The sequence below is a fragment of the Vigna unguiculata genome, chromosome 8 (genome assembly GCF_004118075.2).
Source record: "Vigna unguiculata cultivar IT97K-499-35 chromosome 8, ASM411807v1, whole genome shotgun sequence".
Lineage (NCBI taxonomy): Eukaryota > Viridiplantae > Streptophyta > Magnoliopsida > Fabales > Fabaceae > Vigna > Vigna unguiculata.
The window spans coordinates 855362-877647 of NC_040286.1; the positions used below are offsets into that span (position 1 = coordinate 855362).

At 26.9% G+C, this 22286-nt stretch overlaps 2 protein-coding genes and 3 non-coding genes across 5 annotated transcripts; 4 read left to right on the plus strand and 1 right to left on the minus strand.

Moving 5' to 3' along the window:
* Positions 1–3636: 3636 nt before the first annotated feature.
* LOC114195741 lies at positions 3637–3716 on the plus strand. The gene has a single exon (XR_003606574.1). It is a non-coding gene; the product is annotated as a small nucleolar RNA snoR64a (small nucleolar RNA).
* A 147-nt stretch (positions 3717–3863) lies between these two features.
* On the plus strand, positions 3864–3947 carry LOC114195744. Its single transcript, XR_003606575.1, has one exon. It is a non-coding gene; the product is annotated as a small nucleolar RNA snoR20a (small nucleolar RNA).
* A 116-nt stretch (positions 3948–4063) lies between these two features.
* LOC114195729 lies at positions 4064–4147 on the plus strand. Its single transcript, XR_003606562.1, has one exon. It is a non-coding gene; the product is annotated as a small nucleolar RNA R38 (small nucleolar RNA).
* Positions 4148–10121: 5974 nt separating this feature from the next.
* On the plus strand, positions 10122–11633 carry LOC114194728 (histone H3.3). Its single transcript, XM_028085106.1, has 4 exons — positions 10122–10234; positions 10880–10956; positions 11039–11129; positions 11224–11633. Exons 1-4 carry the CDS (start codon positions 10163–10165, stop codon positions 11392–11394), a joined length of 411 nt encoding a protein of 136 aa, XP_027940907.1. The 5' UTR covers positions 10122–10162; the 3' UTR covers positions 11395–11633.
* A 6570-nt stretch (positions 11634–18203) lies between these two features.
* Positions 18204–20260, minus strand: LOC114193818 (aldehyde oxidase GLOX1-like). The gene has a single exon (XM_028083762.1). It carries the CDS (start codon positions 20206–20208, stop codon positions 18451–18453), a length of 1758 nt encoding a protein of 585 aa, XP_027939563.1. The 5' UTR covers positions 20209–20260; the 3' UTR covers positions 18204–18450.
* Positions 20261–22286: the final 2026 nt, after the last annotated feature.

Consider the following 22286-nt stretch of genomic DNA (forward strand, 5'->3'; position numbering starts at 1 on the left):
TTACTACAATGAGTTTTTCTTATTATGAAAGACTGAAAATTTGATAAAAAAATGTAATTATTTTAGTCAACGAGAACCTAAGTAAAATAAGATAGTTCAATGCAATTGTTGTGATATGTTTAATTGACATGAGAAAGGAATAACTCTAACGTGTAAGTATTTGTTGAGATGTTGAAAAAAAAAAGGCAAATATTGACTCTCATTTTTTTAAAATATCTGACCAAATTTTTACCATGAAAAACTAAATTAGTTAAAATGTTTATAGAATTTTGGTTTAATTATTTTTTTTCCATGTTTTTGTCAAAAATATTTAAATTGGTCTTTCAGTTTTTTTAAGTTTCAATTTAGTCTCGATTTTTTAAAAAACGATGCAATTTTCTTTTTTTTGTTAAATTTTTTGAAGCGAATCAATATTTTTTGTTTTATCAAAATTGATACTATGATTATGTTAATTACATCAATAAATTAAATAATTCTTATTAACAACTTCAATTTTGCTAAATAATTCTTGATTTGTTTCAAAAAATTTAACAAAAATGACTAAATTGCATTGTTTTTTTAAAAATCAGAACCAAATTAAAATTTAAAAAAATTGAAGGACCAATTTTATAATTTTGGACATAAACAATGACTAAGAGAGTAATTAAACCTAAAATTTTAGTGTTTTTTTGGTTATAAAGTTTGGAAAATAATAAAATATTTTACAATCAAGATTTTAGGTTCAATAGTATCATATCCTTTCATTTGACATTATAACATTATGATATGTAAATAAAGTATAATTGAAAGAGTTTAACTTCGACTCCTAATCAAAATTACATGTCTCGATATCTTGATAGTTTAATAATAATCGGAAGTTGCACAAAAACAAAAGATTTTTTATGAGCAGTAAGTCATTTATGAAAGGTTATGACTAAATTTGTTGAATTTGTTTGAATAAATGGAAGTTTGATTATATTTGAATCATGATAGTTCAAAATGATACATACAATGACCAAGTTCAACACTAAAAGAAATATTAATATATTTAAATATCATGATTTTTAAAGGTGACTAATTTGTACGTTTTTGTGCACATATTTCAAACTTAATAATATTATGCTAAAAGAGATTGTCAACCTTATTTTAAGATTTTAGAACTGAAGAATAAAATATTGAAACAATGCAAATTTTAGCTTCTTTGATGTCGGACAAAACACATAAAAGAAAAATTGATGTTGGACAAAATACATAAAGAAAAATACATATTTCATAAATATGAGTTTCAAGATACAAATCAAGTTAATGAGTGTTGTGTGCGTATTATTGTATTGAGTTTATTATATATTTATTAAGATTTTTTACCAAACTATTATCACTGATAATGTGTACATGTTAGATGTAATAGGAATGTGGAATAGGTTTAAATATTCTCTTAAGCCTAACAAATATATACAGTGAGACATATAATATTATTTTAAAATTAACAAAATCCTACAAATATTAGACTAATTCTATCAAGTTGAATACATTGTTACTTGTTATTATTGTAATGGGTCATATGTATAAAATAAAATATTTAAATTAGAAATTTACTCAAATTAATAAAAAAAATCAATACATGTGTGCTAAAGTCAAAATTGAATATTTATTTGAAGTCTTTGACTAACTAATATAAAAGTCATGAAAAATAACTCAAAATGATTAAAAAAAAACATTTGTAGATATAACTGTTTATGAGAATTACCCATATAACTTCAATAGTTTATTGCAATCAATATAGCTAATTTATTAAACCAAGTATGAATTTAGAAAGTAATTCGATAAAAATATAGATTTGAAATTCGTAAGATTGGTGGGAAGTTAATGGAATCTGAACTAAATGAGTTTTTTTTTTTTTTACATGGATTAAAATAAAAATACATCTTAAGTAATTTGTTTTTTAATAGATCAAACCAATTAAAAAATGAACAGTGTGGGCCAATTAGATTTCCCCACAACTACTTATCACACCCTTCTCAAAAATAACATTTTCAATAAAATTACATTAAAAGAAAGTATTAAGATTTTTGTGAGAATGATTTATTTCATTGCATAATTTTTATTTAAAAATGGTATTTATAAATATAAATATATATATATATATATATATATATATATATATATATAAAAGATAGTAATTCTTATAGAAAGTTTCTCCAATACTTCACATATACAATATGTGTATGAGATATGACACGTATCTGACACGCTGATACACTAATTTTAAAAATAATAGGATACGATATGTGATACATACATATTAAAAAATATACAAATTTTTTAAAGAACATAAGAAATATATGATTATTCTTGTATAAATCGAAATTAAAATCAAATATATTTAATATTTTTAACATGAAAGTTCAAAAATTATTGTCATCATAAGAACATTATTAGTTTATATATTAGATATTTCATTTATAAGTATGGATAAGTATCAGATATAAATACACGTTGAATACGAATATATAACACAAATTGAAGTACGGATGCATCAGACTTCGTATAAATAATAACTAAATTACTTAGTTCCTATATGTATAATTATACGTTGTTTCAATTTTTGTTATCCCAACGGTTTCACAACTTTAAAAATGACATTTTTATCTAACAAACTAAACTTTTGACATTTCCTATATAGGTACAAATTTATTTTTTTAAGGAAAATTGAGACTACAAAAATAAACCAAAACAAATACAAAAATGAAATTTTAATTGTGTATTAAATAGTGGAAGTGGACTTTAAACATCTTACCCAATGATTTTTTGTTTTTCATTGACTCTAATGTTAAATCTTAAATTCAACTGATTGAATAATACAAATAAATAAAACTGAAAAAAAAACAAACGCTTTTATATGAATATCTTACTCTGATCATCATGTAGTGCATCTTGTTGTTTGATATTTAGTAAAAATTCTATAATTAACATTAATTATATAATATTTATGTATAATATTCATTTTAAACTAAGTTATATAAAATTTATATAAATACTAACTTTATTGTAAATATATTTCAAAATATTGATTATAATATGAAGCCATATTGAGTATAAATTATTCAATTTATAATATTTTATAAGAAAATTACATAGGTTTTAAATTATATTAAATCATTTTAATTATACATTAAATTTGATAATATTATATGCCATTTGAAATTACGTTATATTTAAAATAAAATTATATTAGTGTGATAAGTATAACATCAATATTACTATAATTATAAACTATTAAATTGTTAATTACAAATAGAAATTTGTTTCAATCACGTAATTACTTGATTTGTCCATAATGTTAAAAAAGAGGCTCAACTCAGGACCCCATCTAAGATAGGCCTTGGTGGCCCAAATTCTTGTTGACAGATAGATTGGGCCAAAGGATCATTAACCGGCCCACAAATTCGAGAGCTTGTAAAATTGCATACAACCACAGCCATCGATTAGGTTTTCGTATCAGCGTGCCTTTCCCGTCCTATAAAGTGAAGCTGCTCTCCCTGGTTTTCTATAAACCCTAGTTTTCGTTTGCAGATCCTCTCTTCTCCTTCCTCTTTTATATTTTCTCTCAATCGTTTTGGTTTTATCTATATGCTTCTTCTACATGACGCCAATTGATGAATCTTTCGAAATGTTGAGTACTCAAACTGTGATTTGAGCGCGATGAATACTTTTCATTGAATAGGAAGATCTGATGCCGCATTCATACGTATTCAATTTTCTTGTTCCGCTTTCTTGTTTATATTACATCATTGTGTTTTCATTCATTGTTTGAAATGGTTTTAATCATTGCTTTCTCAGTCTTTAAAATATTCAAAGTTTGTATCTGATTGATTGGTGCAGTGGTCAATGATGCAGATATTATAACTAGCTGAAATGCGAATCTTCGCATTTTTGTTGAAAATTTTTGAACTAGGACGGTCTGAGGCTACTGAATCCGATTTAAAATATTGTTTTCTTTTTGTTTTTAAATTGTTTGTTTTGTTGTTTATCATTCCTATCATTTGTTACTGCTTGTCAATGTTGATCTGTTTGAACTAAGCAGCGCTGTGGATGATGAGAAGTATTAAATTTACAGTTATCCCTGGCTGATATAGCAGGTGATGAAAATTTGTAATCTGACGCAGTGTTTGCTTCCATACAAGTAGTAGGTGTTTTTGTTTCTGGTTGTAATTTTTGTTCTTGGTCGTTTTTTTCATAATTGGTTTTGTTTGCCTAATTCTAATTTTTATTTATATGAATGTCTATTTTCTTTAGCACGAGAAGAAAACTAATCAAATGTTTGAAAGCATTATTTTCTAAAAGCAGATTTTTGAAATATGAATTATTTGAGATAGTATTGTATAATAACTTCCATATTTGTATCTTTAACATGTGAAAAGAATTTAGCTTTTCAAAATTGGAAGTCTTTTAAACCATAAACCCTTAATCATAGATAAATCAATTTACCTTCAACGCTTGAAATATGTTTGGAAAACTAATTTAAAACATTGAAGATGTCACAAATGAAATAAACAAGTTAATTGAGATACAAAATCAAATTATCAAAATTTTATGGCTTAATTGGATTTTTTTTAAGTTTTTTGTATTTATTTTAAACTACGTGTTTAATGTTAAAGTTTTTTGTATTTATTTTAAACTACGTGTTTAATGTTAAAATGTAATCAATGTAAAATGAGACTGAAATGAGGGATAACTTCTCCATCCATTAAAATATTAAAAAGATTGAATATTGTGATTATTACAAGCAATTTAATTTATGAGAAGATTTGGTTGAAAAGTATACAAATTTTTAAAAAAAGTAATAATACAAATTTAGTTAGCAATATATTAATTTAAAAGAAGTTCTAAGGTATAATTTTGTTGCGGACATGGTGATTGAAATAACCACTAAGGAAAATAATAAAATTCATGGAAGATTTAAATTTTTAGAAATTTGTTAATTGCATGACTTGTGTGGGATGTGATTAATGTGGTGTTGTGATCAAGGTAAAACATGTTAAATGAATAGTGTTTTTTAAATTAAATTTGAATGAATTTTTGATATAAAAATATATAAAACTTTTTTGAAATAAATTTCTTAAACATGTTTAATTTTATAAAAATCTTGAAAATTAACTAATAATTATATATGGTTTAATTAATATTTTAGTTTATTTTTTTTCCGGTGCAAATTGGTTACTTAGTTCGTTTAACTTTTAATTTGGTCATTTAGTTTTTTTAACTTTTAAATTGGTTTTGATTTTATAAAAATTGATGTAATTGGGTTTTTTTTTGTTAAATTTCTTAAAACTAGTGAATGATTTTTTATCAAAATTGGTATAATGATTATGTTATTTAAATCAATACGTAAGTAATATTAATAATTTCAGATAAAAAAATTATTGTTTAATTTTAAGAAATTTAAAGGCAAATTACATTAACATTTTAAAATTTGGGACCCAAATCAATTTAACATTTTAGACAAAATTAGGATAAAAAATAAATAAAATTAAACTTTTTTACATAGACATTGGAAAAAACACAAGCCTGAAAAAGTAGAACTCAATTTGAAGATGAACGGTTTTTAACCTTGCATCCCATTATATTACACAAAAGAATTCTTCACAAAAGAACTCAATTAGTTAGAGCAAATAAAATTGTCCTGATTATAATTAAAATTGTCCTGATAAATATCTTACTTAGAGCAAATAAAATTAAACAGTAATCTTTTTATCTGAACTCAATCAGCATTCTTTCACAAAAACAAAATATCAAAAATAATGTAATTGTCCTGATTAATTTCATTTTGATTTTTTTATGAATAGAGGTGTTAAGATATTATCATTGTGATTTTGTATTTTATTATTTTTAATTATTAGATATCTTAATGTATTTATAGACATAATTATATCCATAAGTATAGACACTATTTAATATATGTTTATAATATGTATTTTTATTATAAATATATATCAAATAAAGTTTTAAAGAATTCTTTGATTCCTAGTATTTGTTGTTAATAACTTTATTTTTTGTCACCTGCTTTTTGAAACGATATTAAAATAAAATAGATGGATGATTATAAAATTCATATTAAATACCTACGTATATTAATTAAAAATACTTATTTAATACTTGTTATGAATTATGTGTTTAAATATTCGTACCTTGTCTAAACAAATTAATATATTTAACAAATTAAATATTCATATTATATTTAACAAATTAAACTTCTAAACTTTGCTAGATGGGTACAAAAATTGATTTTAAACAATGTTAGTCTAAAAAATTAAAGTCGAAGTATATATCTTACTTTTTTCATGAGTATAAATTATGAGTTTAAATATGAGAGATTCCTTAATTTTTATATATAATTATCAATTATAAACTAAATTAAACAGATACTGGTTTTATTTGCATATACAGATATATTTCATAAAATATAAAATTATTACTACAATAGTAATTATAATATGAAATCATATTTAAGTAAATTATGAGTTATTATTAAATTACATTGTTTATAATATTTTATAAAATAATTATAGATACTTTATAATTACGTTAAATACTTTTTATTTATAGATTTAATTTCATAATATTGTATACTATTTGATATCATGATATATTTAAAATGGTGATAGATATAATAACAATTTATTATAATTATAAGATATTTTTAATTTTTTTGTAAATCTCATTATTCTTAAACTCTCTTTGCACTTTTTGATGTAGGAAATTCAAAAGGCCCACACCTTAATAAATTTTGATGGTTTTTTATAGAGAAAATTTTTGTTTTCAAAACAGATACGAAAATTTATTATTCTTATAAACCACATGATAATGTGAGTATATTGACGGATCTTAACTACTGATATTGGAAAAACCAAAATAATCGATTTTATTATTATCACTTATATAACAAAAATAAATATCGGACTTAATTAATTATAATTATGAAAATATCACATATATCTAATAAATTATTCTTTGTTTCTTTAAATTATTAATCTTTTCAATAATTAAATAAAATCTAATATTTTTATTATTTATTTTAATATAAATAATTATATTGTGCGTAAGAAATTTATATGTCATTTTATTTAATTTTGTCTTGATTAATCACTATAGAAAAATATATTTTTTATCAAGTAAAATATATTTTTTATTTTTGGCAAAGACGCATAATTTAAAATATTATAAGTTCTTCAAATTTGGATGGTCGAAAATATTTACTATTAGATATTTAAATTGAATTTTTAAACTAGGTTTTTTTAATATTATATTAAAAACTTAGTAATAAAACTATTAATTGATAACAAATGAACAAGTAAAAAAATTATGATAAATGTTATCATTTTTTTACATTTTTAAATTTTATGATCATTTGAGTTTTATCTCTCAAAAATTAACATTTTAAATATTTATATTTTAGTCACTGTATGAGTATATGTATGAGTATGTTGTGTAATTAATGTATGTTGACTTAATTTAATTATTTTAACTATTGTAATACAAATGACTCATGGTCTCCTTTAGTGAAATTTATATATCTCACGTTTTATAAGGTTTTCAATATTTAAAACTCAGCAATTATCGCTAAGTAATTGTTACGTTAATAATTCAATGTTTATATATTAATCTACTCTTCATTTTGATTAAGGTTGTTCAATGTTCAATTTAGTTATTATGTTTCTCGGTGTTCGACCAGGTCATAGTTTTCATGAATTTTGCTCAATTTAGTTATTTTTCTAACACCATCTAAACATGAATGTCATGTTTTATGAGATTTTCAATATTTAAAACTTAGCAATTATTGCTAAGTAATTGTTACGTTAATAATTCAATGCTTAAATATTAATTTAGTTTTCATTTTGATCAAGGTTGTTCAATTTAGTCATTATTTATTGTCTGTGTTCAACCAGGTCATAGTTTTCATCAATTTTGTTCAATTTAGTCATTTTTCTAACAATGTCTAAATAATTAATGGTGAGTGTACACCGTATTTCATTATATTACGTGACACTTATCTCCTTCGTTCCTTCATCACACGCTCACCTTCACATATCACCATCTTCCTCACCTTCATCCTCATCACCTTCCTCACCTCCATAATCGAAACCCCATTCACCTCCAGAATTTTCATACACAAATTGTAATTTTTGTTTTGTTCCTCAATTTTAACAATTCGGGATTATGCCTTTAGCACAAAAAAGAATAAATTGGAAAGAATGCAGGAATGTCCAAAAGCACAAGAAATGTGCAAATTTTGCTTAGGTTGCGCAAATGTCACATAATAGTAACATGTCACATTGTAACGTTACAATTAATTATTTGGACGATGTTAGCGAAAATGACTAAATTGAAGAAAATTAACGAAAATTGTGAACCTATCGAATGCTCTAATGAAAACCAAATTGAATAAACTATATAAAAATAGAGACCAAATTAGTATTTAAATCACAATGCATTTCAAACAACATGAAATCATATTACTACCCACAAACATTACCATACAATTCTTTTTAGTTGGATGAAATTAGAATATTGAAAACTTTCACGACCTCTTAGTCTGTGTACCTGCCCGTATAAATGTAAAAATATTGGACTTAACATGTTCTTAAAGAGATTTTGGTGTTAATAAGACATTACATCGTCTTCTTGACAAAAATTGGAGAGTATAATCTTACAAGGAAAAAATAAATATTTATTAAAATTTAACGTGTAATGTAAAATGCTTAAGGTTTGCACATGTTAAACAAAAAATATTTATTGTTTGTTCAAGATAAAACTTAAATGGTTAATTGTGTTTGCTTGCTTACATTCAACTATCAAAATAAGTGAATTTTAAGTCTAACTAAATTTTACAAATCTTGTTTGTAGGGTGAGATTTGCAGATAATTTGCAAATTTGCGGTATCTTTAATTTGTGTGGGATTTCCAACATACCCCTTTTTGTTGAGTCATATACATATCAAGCGTGTGACTGAAGATTAATGGGTAGAAATAGAAATAGTGGTCTCATAATGAGACATGATATGTCCAAAAAACAATAAACCTCCCTGTGATATGTTTCATAAGATCGTGATATGATATCAAAAAGTGAGTTTTAAGCCAAACTAAACTTACAAAAAGTTATAAAATAAAGATAATAGAAATTTACAATATTCATGATAAATCATCATAACAATAACACTAATATAATATTTAACTAGACTAACCATATATTTTGTCGATATATGGTATAAAATGATAATCAAACTTTTTGATGTTTGACTATATATTGTGTTAATATACACACACAAATATGTTTGTTAATATTATTTAGTTAATATACACACACAAGTTATAAAGTTTGATTGGCAAGTGGAACGAACTTGTTATAACTGTAACTAACTTTTTGGCCGAATTGTATTCATCTTTATGTATGATGCAATATCTCCAACACACTTTTTATGTTGAGACACATAGACACATATATAAATCTTGTAAAAAAGTAGATAAAATTTTAAAAAATCTAGAAAAAATAATTATTTTCTTTTAAATCTCAAATTATAATTATATAATACTATATTTTTGTTTAGAATATATAATTTTTTTAATATATAATAAAATTTATGTTGCTATATTTTTGTTGTGTGTGCAATTTTGTAGTAATAAATTAATTTGTAATCAGTTTTACTAAATTGTTCTGATCTTATAAAGAATTCTGTTAACTTAGAACTTCATAAGATTGAAATTTGTTAACCATAAACTAATATTTTCTAAACAAAGCTTAAGTTTAAAGATTTCAAAGTGTATTTTTCATATTTTAATATTATAGTTTGTGTTTTTTTGGGTAAATCTAAGGGTAACATAAAACGTCATGGGGCCTATAGATTTAGCGAAGCGAAAGTTTTGACGAAAGAAACACAAATTGTCCACGCTGGCAATCCTCTCTTCACAATCCAACCAATGAGAAACGAGCACACGGATCGCGATCATTAATAGTTAAAAATATTCAAAGTCCACGCTCGCTTATCTCTAATTAAACCGACCTAACCCTCGTATTACACATTCTTATATAAATACATAAATCTCCTCTCTAACTTTCGTATCTCAGACATTATTCGTTTGCGTAATCGAAAGACCAATCTTCTCTTTTCCCTTTTCTCTCTTCTCCGATGGCTCGTACCAAGCAAACCGCCCGTAAGTCCACCGGTGGAAAGGCACCAAGGAAGCAGCTCGCCACCAAGGTATTCGATTTCATCTGATTGTGATGTATTTTTCGAAGTCAATTGCATATTCTTGTTCTTTAGCGGACAGTTTTTGAAATTCAAATGCAATCTAGGGTTTCTTTATGCTAGGGCTTTTTAATTTGACGTTTTTCATAGTCAAGTGCATATTCCTGTTCACAAACGAAGGGGTTTTCAAATTCAAGTGCAATTTAGGGTTTTCCTATGCTAGGGTTTCTGATTGTGAAGTTTTTCTTATCCAATTGATATTCCCTGTTGACAAACAAAGGGTTTTTTCAAATTCATGTGCAATTTACGGGTTTCCTATGCTGGGGTTTCTGATTCCGAAGTTTTTTTTTAATTCAATTGCATTTTCCTGCTGATAAACATAGGGTTTTTCAAATTCAAGTTTTTCCTACGCTAGGGTTTCAGATTTTGAAGTTTTTCAAGTTGAATTTCATATTGCTGTTGATAAACAATGGGAGTTTTCCAAATTCAAGTGTAATTTAGGGTTTTTCCTATGTTAGGTTTCTGTTGATGACGTTTTTCGGATTCAATTGGGTATTCTTGTCAACTGACAAAGTGTTTTCGAGAATTTGTTTTTCCGATTAACTAATTTTAAGATTTTGAAGGGTATTTAATGATTGATTTATGATTTTCTTGTAGGCTGCAAGGAAATCTGCACCGACTACCGGTGGAGTGAAGAAGCCTCATCGTTATCGCCCTGGAACCGTCGCTCTTCGGTAATTCTCGTTCTTAATCATCGTATTTGTCCCCAGTATATGTTTTTTCAGTAATGTTAATCTGTTCGTTTATTGATTTCAGTGAGATCCGAAAATACCAGAAGAGCACAGAGCTGCTTATCCGTAAACTTCCATTCCAGCGCCTTGTTCGTGAAATAGCCCAAGATTTCAAGGTTTGTTATATTTTCAAAAGCTCAAATTGTTCGTACTTTCTCCCTTTTTGATGTTTTCCTGAAATTGACTGTGTTTTGGTTTTGTGTTTGACAGACTGATTTGAGGTTCCAGAGCCACGCCGTTCTTGCTCTTCAGGAAGCTGCTGAGGCGTATTTGGTTGGTTTGTTTGAGGACACCAATTTGTGTGCAATCCACGCCAAGAGGGTTACCATCATGCCCAAAGATATTCAACTGGCGCGTCGTATCCGTGGAGAACGTGCTTAGACCAATTCTATGAAGCATTTGTATTTCTTTGTTTCGCAATATATTTCTTGCTTTTAGGGTTTTAGTTTTATCCGAGATTTCTTATGTGATGTACAAAAGATAGAATATATGAACTAGTTCTTAGCATTTCTACATCCCAAAGACTGATATTTGAGTAATAGAATCTCGCTATTAGAAAACATTACTGATTTGGTATGGTGTTTGATTGAGAATAAAATCTTTCTAGTTACTGATTTTTTTGCAATTTAAGTGGGTTCAAAAAAGTTTTCTGATTATATGGTGAAATTCGTCTTTATATAAACAAATGATATCATTTAGTTTTTATTATAGACACTAATTTGAGATTATATACCGAGATACTCATTTATTTAATCGTAATTTACTCCTATTGTTGTATTCTACCTAAAATTCAGATTGGTTTCTTCTTGATCTAATTTTTGTTTAGCATGATTTTATAAAATAGATCAGCATGGTTTTGTGTGGACTTTTATAGTCCATTTTTTTTCGTGAAATTAAAAATTACTTTGGTGAAATTCTATTATTCATATTCGGTAATTAAAGGTGTTTTTTGTTTCAATGATGGAAAATATTATCGAACAATGAAGTCGTTACTGTTTTTAAATCCCTTATATTGCTAAATGTGTTGAACTATTTTTATGTTTAATATAAATAACTAATTAATGTAAAAGAAACGCATTTACTTAATTAATTTTAGATTGTGGATTTAAACTGCGTGAAAGAAAGATGGAAAATTGTGTAATAATTTTGTTGTATTGTATTTAATTTTGAAAGGGAAAGGGAAAAGGAAAACGGGCCTACAGATTATTAGCTTAGCCCATTTGCTTGCTCTGACGAGAACATATAGGGTGAATTTAAAATGGGATGAACAAGTTTTGGGTGTGTTGTAAAAGCTATGGGTTTTTAGAGAATAAAAAGAGAAATGAGCAAGACCCGTGAATGAAATGTGACCCGTGAAGTGAATCAGTTTTTATATGATGCACCCGTGAATCAATATTCAGACAAACTCAACTGTCACAAAAGCAGCACTATCTTTTTCGATTTCAACTATATTGTGAAAACAAAAATAATCTCTTATATCCCATAATATAAAAAACAGAATCTTTTAGTGTTTCAAGAGTTAAATTATATCTGTGTTTCACACTTTTAAGCCTTTGTTTGAATCCGTGGGTGCAATGTTGGAGAGAGTGATGATGGACAGTAATTTGCACTAAGCAATTTGCTTCCTTCAAATTTAAGGAAAGTTGCTTGTAGAATAATTGAGAGGTTATTTAGACATACATAATCAATTATATTATTATTTTTAAAGATTAAGGTTTTGAATTTTTCACAGGACAACCATAATTTTCATACATTGTTTATGAAATACAGTATATGCATGGTTTTTAATCAATAATATTAACCGAAAACATTGTTTTCATACAGTATATCATGATCAATTATGTTATTGTCATAATCAAGTATTTAAATTATGAGTTTAGAAAAAATTAATCAAATTAACTAAACTAAATATAATTAATTATTTACCTTTTTTGATATGATCTGAATTTGAATTCAAAAGAAGTGGTTTAAGTACTACTATTTAATTTAACCTAATTTAGATTGTATAATTATTTTACAAAAAAAGCTAACTAACATTTGTTTTTTCTTTCTTTTTTTAATTGATCCATGCATTTATAAACCTGATAATTGCGTTATCATAATCATTATGTAAATTATTTGAGTTTAGAAAAAATTAATCAATTAACTCAATCCATACATTTATAAACTTGAAAATTGTGTCATTATCATAATCAATTATGTAAAGTATTGAGTTAATTAGCTAAGCTAAATACAATTAATCATTTACTTTTTGTACTATAAAATTGTAACTGAATTTGAATTCAAAAGAAATGGTCTAAGTACTAATAATTTTTTTATAAAAAGCTAGATAGAATATGTTTTTCTTTTTTAAATCAACCCATACTTTTATAAACTTGATAATTGTGTCATTATATAATCAATTATGTAACTTATTTGAGTTTACACAAAATTAATCAGTTAACTAAGCTAAATACAATTAATCATTTACTTTTTGTACTATAAAATTGTAACTGAATTTGAATTCAAAAGAAGTGGCTGAAGTACTAATATTTAATTTAGCCTAATTTTTTTATTATATAATTTTTTTATAAAAAGATAGATAGAACATGTTTTTCTTTTTTAAATCAACCCATACGGTTATAAACTTGATAATTGTGTCATTATCATAATCAATTTATAAACTTGATACTTGTGTCATTATCATAATCAATTATGTAAATTATTTTAGTTCAGACAAGATTAATCAATTAACTAAGCTAACTACAATTAATCATTTACTTTTGTACTATAAAATTCTAACTGAATTTGAATTCAAAATAAGTGGTTGAAGTACTAATATTTAATTTACCTTCATTTTAGATTGCATAATTATTTTATAAGAAGTTATTACAAGAAATTTTTTAAATAATAATTAATTTTAATGATTAATAATTATTAATAATTATAATGATCAATCTAAATAATTTATAAAAATAAAAGTTACTGGTTACTAAAGTAGTTACTATTATAAATAAAAAGTTATAATTGATTACTAAATTGATTGTTAAAAATTAGCTATGATAATTATATCTATCAAAGAAAATTAATCACTAAAAATTAGCTACCTAAGTTTTAACTACAAAAATAAATTAATTTTTAAATTAGTCTCTAATTAATTAGTGACCAATTATAATTTCTTATTTATAATTGTAATTACTTTAGTAACTAATAATTTTTAATTTTATAAATTGATATATAAATTTGTCACTACATTGACTAACTAATTTTTATTTTTAAAATTGATATTTAATGGGAATTTTTTTGTAGTATTACATAAAATATGTTTTCTTTTTTAAATCAATCCATACATTTATAAACATGATAATTGTGTTTTTTTTCCATTTTTTACCTAATACAAATAATGCCATATTTTACTACAATTTTCTTCATTTACGTTTGTTTTTCACCCTCTTATTTTCCATCATCCAATCTAAAATAGAAAAAGACGAACTAAAATTTAACAAAAAGACAATCCTTGTAACAATTTTATGATATTATATTGTGGATCTTTATTCTTAAAGAGAGAAATGAGTCTGACACAGTTTGCTCTTTATTGAGTAATGCACTCAATCTATCTTTGAAATTTGTTGGTGTCAGTGTCTGTTCTTTTGGAATTTGGAATTGATTTCTGAGAAACTCCATGCATTGAGATAAGGTTTTCTAATTATTGATATCATGAAAATTTCAAAACAAACTCAAACAGATAGTATTTGGAGATAAATGGTTTGGAATTTTCACGGTATAAGCAAAATGATAAAGGATTCATACACTCTTACAAACCATATCATATATGATACCACTTTTGTTTTACTTTTGGAAATAAAGAAACTTCCGATCAAATGCTTCATCAATTGTTGCATCCCTAAAGTGTATAAGGAACATTGTATGTAGTTGTAACTAACTTAGGTATGTCATTAATATTAGGGGATAGGTAGACCTCAACAACTCTCCTTTCAATATTTATCACCATGATATCACTGATATCAACAACAAAATATGAGTTTAACGAATTTGGATTCTCTACAGAATTCTTTTTGTACAGTTCTTCTATTATGACTTCATATTACATTTATTATTACTAATTTTGACATTTTAAAATATATTAAAAATTTATTTAAAATACTAACACAATGTATTTTTAATGCTCAGCAGAAAATAGCACCAAAAAAACCAGTAGAGAATCTTACCTCTAGTTTAACCTACATAACAGATTGACACCCGTTTTTTTCAAAAAGAGTTCGGATCTTTCAAATATTAAGGATTTGTGAAACTAACTATCTATGCATAGAGGATGATTCACCTGCGGAAGATCTTTCGACACTCAAGTCATTAAAAATACAAATAGGTTTTTTAATTTAGATGTAAGGGAAGAGAAAGAATGAAAGTGTATACTTCGCGAGAGAGTTCTCCTTTCATAGGTAGAGGTAGGTCAGGTAGGTCTCCCATGTATAACAAAAATTGATATCTTAATACTGTTGATTGATATAGGAGTGATTATTATGAATTTGGATTTTCTGTTGAGTTTTTTCTGTAACGTTTCTTAATGTGTCTTTAAAGATTACCCTAATTTTAAAATTTTAAATTATATTAAAAATATTGTTAAAGTACCAACATAATATATTTTTTATGTTCAATAGATAATAAAGGACAACACACAAAAATTCATTGCCACCTCCAGAGATGTACAAAACTACTTATAACCCAAAATTTGAATATAATGTGTTTATTATATGATTGTAAACTTTACTCAATATTAAACCTAAACTTAGAGATTTTCCAGAAAGATTTATCATAAAGGATTAAATTATTTTTTTATTCAAAATTTCATGATAAATCGTGCTCGATAATATGTTTAAAATATCGAACAATGACTGGATTATTGTAAATATTTTTTAATTAGGGATTAAATATGTTTTTTGTCCCTCAAGTTTTAGTGACTTTTGGAATTAGTCTCTCTTCAAAACTTTATACTAATTTAATCCTTCATCTTTAGAAATGTGTGGGTTTAGTCATTCTTACAAAATTTTGTTAAATTTATTTAACATTTTAAACACATTTTATGATGATAATATTTGAGTTAACATTAAAGTGAAAATGTGTCATACGGTGTAAACAATTCAAATACTATCATGAAATGCACTTGAAACGTCATATCAACTTAACAAAATTTGGTTAAAAAGACTAAATTCACGTATTTTTAAAAATGAATGACTAAATTGGTCAAAAATTTTGAAGAAGAACTAATTCCAAATTTTACTGAAATTTGAGTGACCGAAAACATATTTTACCCTTTAATTAGTTTATGTCACCCCTTCTTCGTTGGATATGATAATTGATAAAAGATAATTTTGATTAACCAAACTCACTAAATATAAACAGGTTTTGAATTTATTAAACGAGGTTATTGTAAATAAAAAATAATAACATTTCCAGTGTAAGAACAAAGAGGATTGTGTACATTTCTCTGATTCAGTTTGTTATTTATTTTTTATTTAATCAAATTAAGCTTCTTTTAATCACAAAAGTCCAGATACACGATTGATCTAATTGATTTAGATCTAATAGATTTATTTAGGCAGCAACACTTTCCAAATTTTAATAAAGTACATTTTCATTAACCTGAATTTGAGAGCATTTTCATTGTTTAATTGGGTGTATAATTGAAATAGTAGAATAGGGATATTTAGAGATTTAAATTACTGTTAAAGCTAATTTGAATAACTCTTTAATATAACGTACTTTTAATATAATTATAATAGAAATATTTAACATAGTTGATTTTTTCAATAAATAAAAATTAAATTTCATTGTTAATTGTTGTTTTTTTTAATAAAACTCTTACATTTCCTTGATATAAAGCATAAATACTCATATGTTTAATAGGAATAAATATAATATATATTACAAATCATGTAAAAATTATAGAATGTCTTATAAGATGATTAAAAATTTCCTTTAAATTTTGCTGAGAAAAAATAATTTCTTTTAAAAGACACCTTATACGTGTAAATTGTTAATCTAGCATATGAATATCTCAGATAATTCAGTCTTGTTGTAAGTGAATTTAGTTTTTCTTTGCATAATTAAACAAACACAAAAATTATGATTAATTAACAAGTTTTAGAAATGCAAATAAAAATGATCAAATTTTAGGAAATCTCACCTCTAAATTAGTTATTAAATAAAAAATACATCCTCAAATTTATAATTTCTTTTTATTTCAATCAACTATAAAATTTTTATTTATTTTTTCTTTTGGAATTTATATGTACTGATATTTCATTATATTTTTTCATAAACAACTACTATGTTTGGATTTAAGTTAAAGAAGATAAATGTAACGAATATATAAAAGTATGTATTGTGTTACTATTAATGTAACTTCCATTTTATACATTTTACCATTAAATGGAAACGTAAATACATTTTATAGACAAAGAGGTTCAACTTTCAAGATTTTGTTAACTCGATTCAGATCTCAAACCTGAAAATAAACACACCACAAATTCCAAATCTACATTCTTTGCTAATTTTGTTTCTACTGAATTTTTTTGTGCTGTTTTCTAATGAACATTAAAAATACAGGAATATTGGTATTTTGACATCATTTTTTTCGTTATTATCATTTGACATTATCCCTCATAACTATTTACTTTCTCTTTTTTCTAAAATTATAAAAGTTAATTTTTGTTAAGACTAATTTATCTTTATACAAGTTATCAAATAGTTATCAAATGATCTCAAACAACCATTTTCCAAAATATATTGTGTTGATATTTTAAATATTTTTTAATATATTTTAAAACGTCAAAAAATTAATATTAATTAATATATTATAAAGATACACTACAAAACAACACAAAAGAATCCAAAAGAAAATCTAAATTCGAGACATGTTTCGTGCTTTTACTTACATGAAGAAATTTGTATTTTTGATTTCTTATTGCAACATATATGCTTCTACCCACTTTGTCGCTGTCATTTTTAGCGTTCTGTTTACAGCATCACATGACTGCAATTGTTCTGCTTCAAACTCAAACCCACTGGGCGTGATCTTCAATGTCAAACATGCACAGATTATGCATTATCTTTGTCTTTTAAAATACGTCATTCAACACAGTATATATAATATTTAAAAAAAAAATGTACTTTATCATCGATCCACAGAAGGAACATAATATGTCTATTAAAACAATAATACTTTAATATTTATTGATTACATTGCACTGAAATTTAAAGACTATCTTTATATTTAGTCACGGACATTTTCCAGCGACCATACCAAATCCTTCTATCCACATGCAACTAGGATGTTATAGTTATATCCCTAGAAACTATAGACATGAATAGTATAAGGTTTTATAAGTATGAATTTCTTTTTCTTTTTTTTAAATTAGGGTTTTGTTGAGATAAAGATTAAAGTATCTGGATCCAAATTCCTTCGCTTGGAATTTCTTGGTGGACCACAAACAGTAGATAAAAACCGGGTGGTGCAAGAACGGGTGAACCCGGTGTTGTCACCTCAATCTCAAACGTTGTTGGTCCATCAACGTTTGTCACGTTTCTAGGTTCCAGAACCAGCATCCTCTGATTCATCGAAAACGAGTGCGTGTTGAAAGGCGGCGCCAGCACCGTCACCCGCACCAAACTCCGAACCAAAGGATTGCCCGCCACGGCGACCCGAACCTTCACTATCTGCCCATAGGCCACCCTCGTCCCCGACACCGGACCAACGATTCTCGGACGCACGTTCTGAAACGCCGCTTCCAAATACGGCGGCGAAAACGCTTCAACACTAAGCTCGGTGGGGAAAGTCACGTGCGAGAAATTGTACCCCACGTGAGGGTTACTCCCCGCAACCAGAACCCTTCCATCACGAACCAAAATCGCACTTGAGTGATACATTCGAGGAATATTGCTGGCGTTAAGAATCTCGAACCTCGACCCGGGTTTCCTATCCGGGTAATAAAGTAACGGAGCTAGAACCGGGTCGCGCCCGAATTCCCAGCCAGCGCTCCCGGAACCTGCACCGTTAATGATCAAAACGTTGCCGTTTGGAAGGAGAATCATATCGCCCATGACTCTACCTTTACCTCCGGGCATTGTCTCCACGGCCCAGGTTGGATTCGGGTCGGTTATTTTAATCCGGGCACAGGTGGTCAAAGCTCTGATAAATTTACGATTTTTTTTGGCTTGATTATAAGCCCCTCTCGGGGCTCCGCCACAGATTACAACCTCAGCTTCGGCAAAAGAAAAGTGTGGGTTTTTACTACGTAAGGGTAAGAGAACAGCGGAACCGGTGCTAGGGTAGCACCTGGGGTCGTTACCGGGAATGTTGGGGAACGTTTTAACGACGGCGTTTTTGGTGTAGTCTAAGAGAATGGCTTTGTTGTTGGCGAAGATGAAGAGGGTGCCATCTACGTTGAGGAAAACGAAGGGGTAGAGGTTGAGTTCTTCGTAAGGATCTCTGGTTTGAACGAGGAAGGGTAAGGAGTAGATGTTTTTGGCTGTGGCGTGGCTTTTCGGGTAAAACTCGTAGTTGAATTCTCTTCTGCCGCCGATGATGATCTGCCGCCCGTCCGGGAGTTTTTGGTTGGTGGCGTACCAGCGGCGCGCGGCGAGGCCGCCGGGGATTTCTTTCCAGTCGCAGGTGGGGCAAGGGAAGAATGTTCGCACGGTCCTTTCGCCGTCGTTGAAGCCGCCGGTTTGAACCAGCGTTCCGTCGGCGGCGACGGAGGCGGAGGAGCACCATATGTTTGTTTGAAGGAAAAGCGCGCGGAAGGTGTTGTTGGCGACGTTGTATTCGACGGAGTGGGCGGTGCAGTCTGTTTTGACGACCTTTTCGTTAGGGTCGTGGCGGCAGCGGCCGCCGGGGAGGGAGAGGTTGGAGAGGCCGAAGTCGGTGCGGTCGAAGATGAGGACAGTGTCGGTGTGGAGGAGTTGCATGTGCATGGCAACAATGCCGATGCTTTTCTGGAGAAGCTGCCACTGGCCGGAGGCGGCGGAGACGACGGCAGACGGCGGCGGGAGTGTGACGGTGGCGAGGAGGAGAGTTGTGAAGGGGATTGAAAAAGTTTGTCTCATTTTGTTATGGGGATTAGTGAAGAATGAGTTTGGTGAAGTGAGAATAAGTAGTGAAATGGTGAGGTAATAAGGACGAAGAATCACGATCATGAATGTTGAGTGAAGAATGATGATGATTGAAGTGAGATATGAAATGTTAGTTTTAGCATTCCAACAGTAGAAACATTCGGTTTAATGTTTTATTTTTTTTCCCTCTTTTTCGAGACATAGCTGTTTTTTTATGATTTTTAAATGCAACATTATTTTTTGATAAATTTTTATTTTGACAAATTTAACAAAATTTTTATAAATATAATTAAATAAGTTAATTTTTTATTTTTATTAAAAATAAAATAATAAAGTAATACTTATTTTTATTTAAAGATAAAGTTTGTCATTTTTCAATTTTTTTTTGTTAAATTATCATTTTTCCTTTAAAATACTTTTTTTTTTCTACTATTTTGTAGAAAGTTAAAATAAAAATTATAAACTTCTGTTTTTGGAATGGAGGGTATTTGCTTGAAAAAAGTCATGTTGTATGGTATAACTAGAAGAAGAAAGAGACCAAATTAGAAAAGATTTTTTTTTTCTTTTACATTATATGCACAACTTCATAATTTACTTTCAGGGATATTTGGATAGAGATTAAAAAAATAAAATAATGGATATAAAATGTGTGTAATATTCATGATAAAATTGAAAGTGACCAAGGAAAATGTGATGAAAAATAGACGAGAGAGCATACGTAGGAATGATAATTTCATTTTTTTGTTTACAAATATTTCTAATTTTGAAATTATACTTTAAATACACGGAAATAAAAAGATTGAAAGTATCTCGTACTTATTTTTCTTTTAATAATTTTTTGATCTGATCTCCTTACTTTTATTAACAAGTGAAAAAAAGAAGAAAAAAAATATGGTTTTTCTCATAGTATTGAATCTTACTTTACTTTATTATAATTTTAGGTATTTACACCCAAAGGAAGTATAGGTCATATCTTATGTGGGTAGTGTGACACAAGTGTTGATATGAAAGAAAAATACATAAAAGACAAATATTTTTCAAATTTAATATACAATTGCTTGTACGCTTCAAAGCAGCCTAATCACGTCACGGTTTTTGAAAGAAAGAAGAAATTATTATTTGTAATTATTTTAATCAAAGCAGATCGATAATTTGTTAAAGACTAATCAATCATATTTGATAATAATGTTATAATAATAATAATAATAAATAAGTAAATAAGAATAAGTGTAATAAATACTTGCACGCATGTGGCATTCGGAGTCTCCATCACCAAGTTCATCTTGGTCCACCTTTTCGATCATGGAGCTTCTATTATCAATCTCTTCCACTCTCTTCTTTGTTTGCATTTGTACTTTCATAACAAACACTTTTTGCACAGTTTTTTTGTTCGAACCTAGCCCTACATGTTGCAAAAATAAAATAACATACATTATATTATTTTACAATGTAAAATAATCACAAAAATTAAACTTTTGTATTTGTAAAAAAAAAATTACGTGTCAAAATATAATTATTCAATAATTCAATAAACAATATTTGCTTCTTGCTCACTTAATTCAAAATCTTGTATATTTGTCTGCTAAATATTTTAAGGGTTAAATATGTTTTTAGTTCTTCAAGTTTAAGTGAATTTTGGAATTAGTTTCTCTTCAAAACTTTATATCAATTTAGTCCTTTATTTTTAAAAATGCGAAGATTTAGTCATTCTTATCAAATTGTGTTAAGTTTATTTGACATTTTAAACGCATCTTATAATAATATTTGAGTTAACATTTAAGCGAAAATGTGTCAAACAGTGTAAATAATTCAAATATTATCATGAAATGCGCTTAAAACGTCGGATAAACTTAACAAAATTTGGTTAAAATGACTAAATTCACGCATTTTTAAAGATGAATAACTAAATTTGTCAAAATTTTTAAAGATAGACTAATTCCAAATTTCATTGAAACTTTAAGGACAAAAAACATATTTAACCCAAATGAATAAAATAATTTGACTTCATCTCATATAGAACTAACAGGGATATATTAATTTAAATTATAATTTTAAGAAAATAAAAATTGAAAATAGTGCTTTCTTTTTCTCTCTTTTTTTTCTAAAGTTTAAATGATATGAATTAAATTAATTTTAAATTTTAGATGTCATACATTGATTGA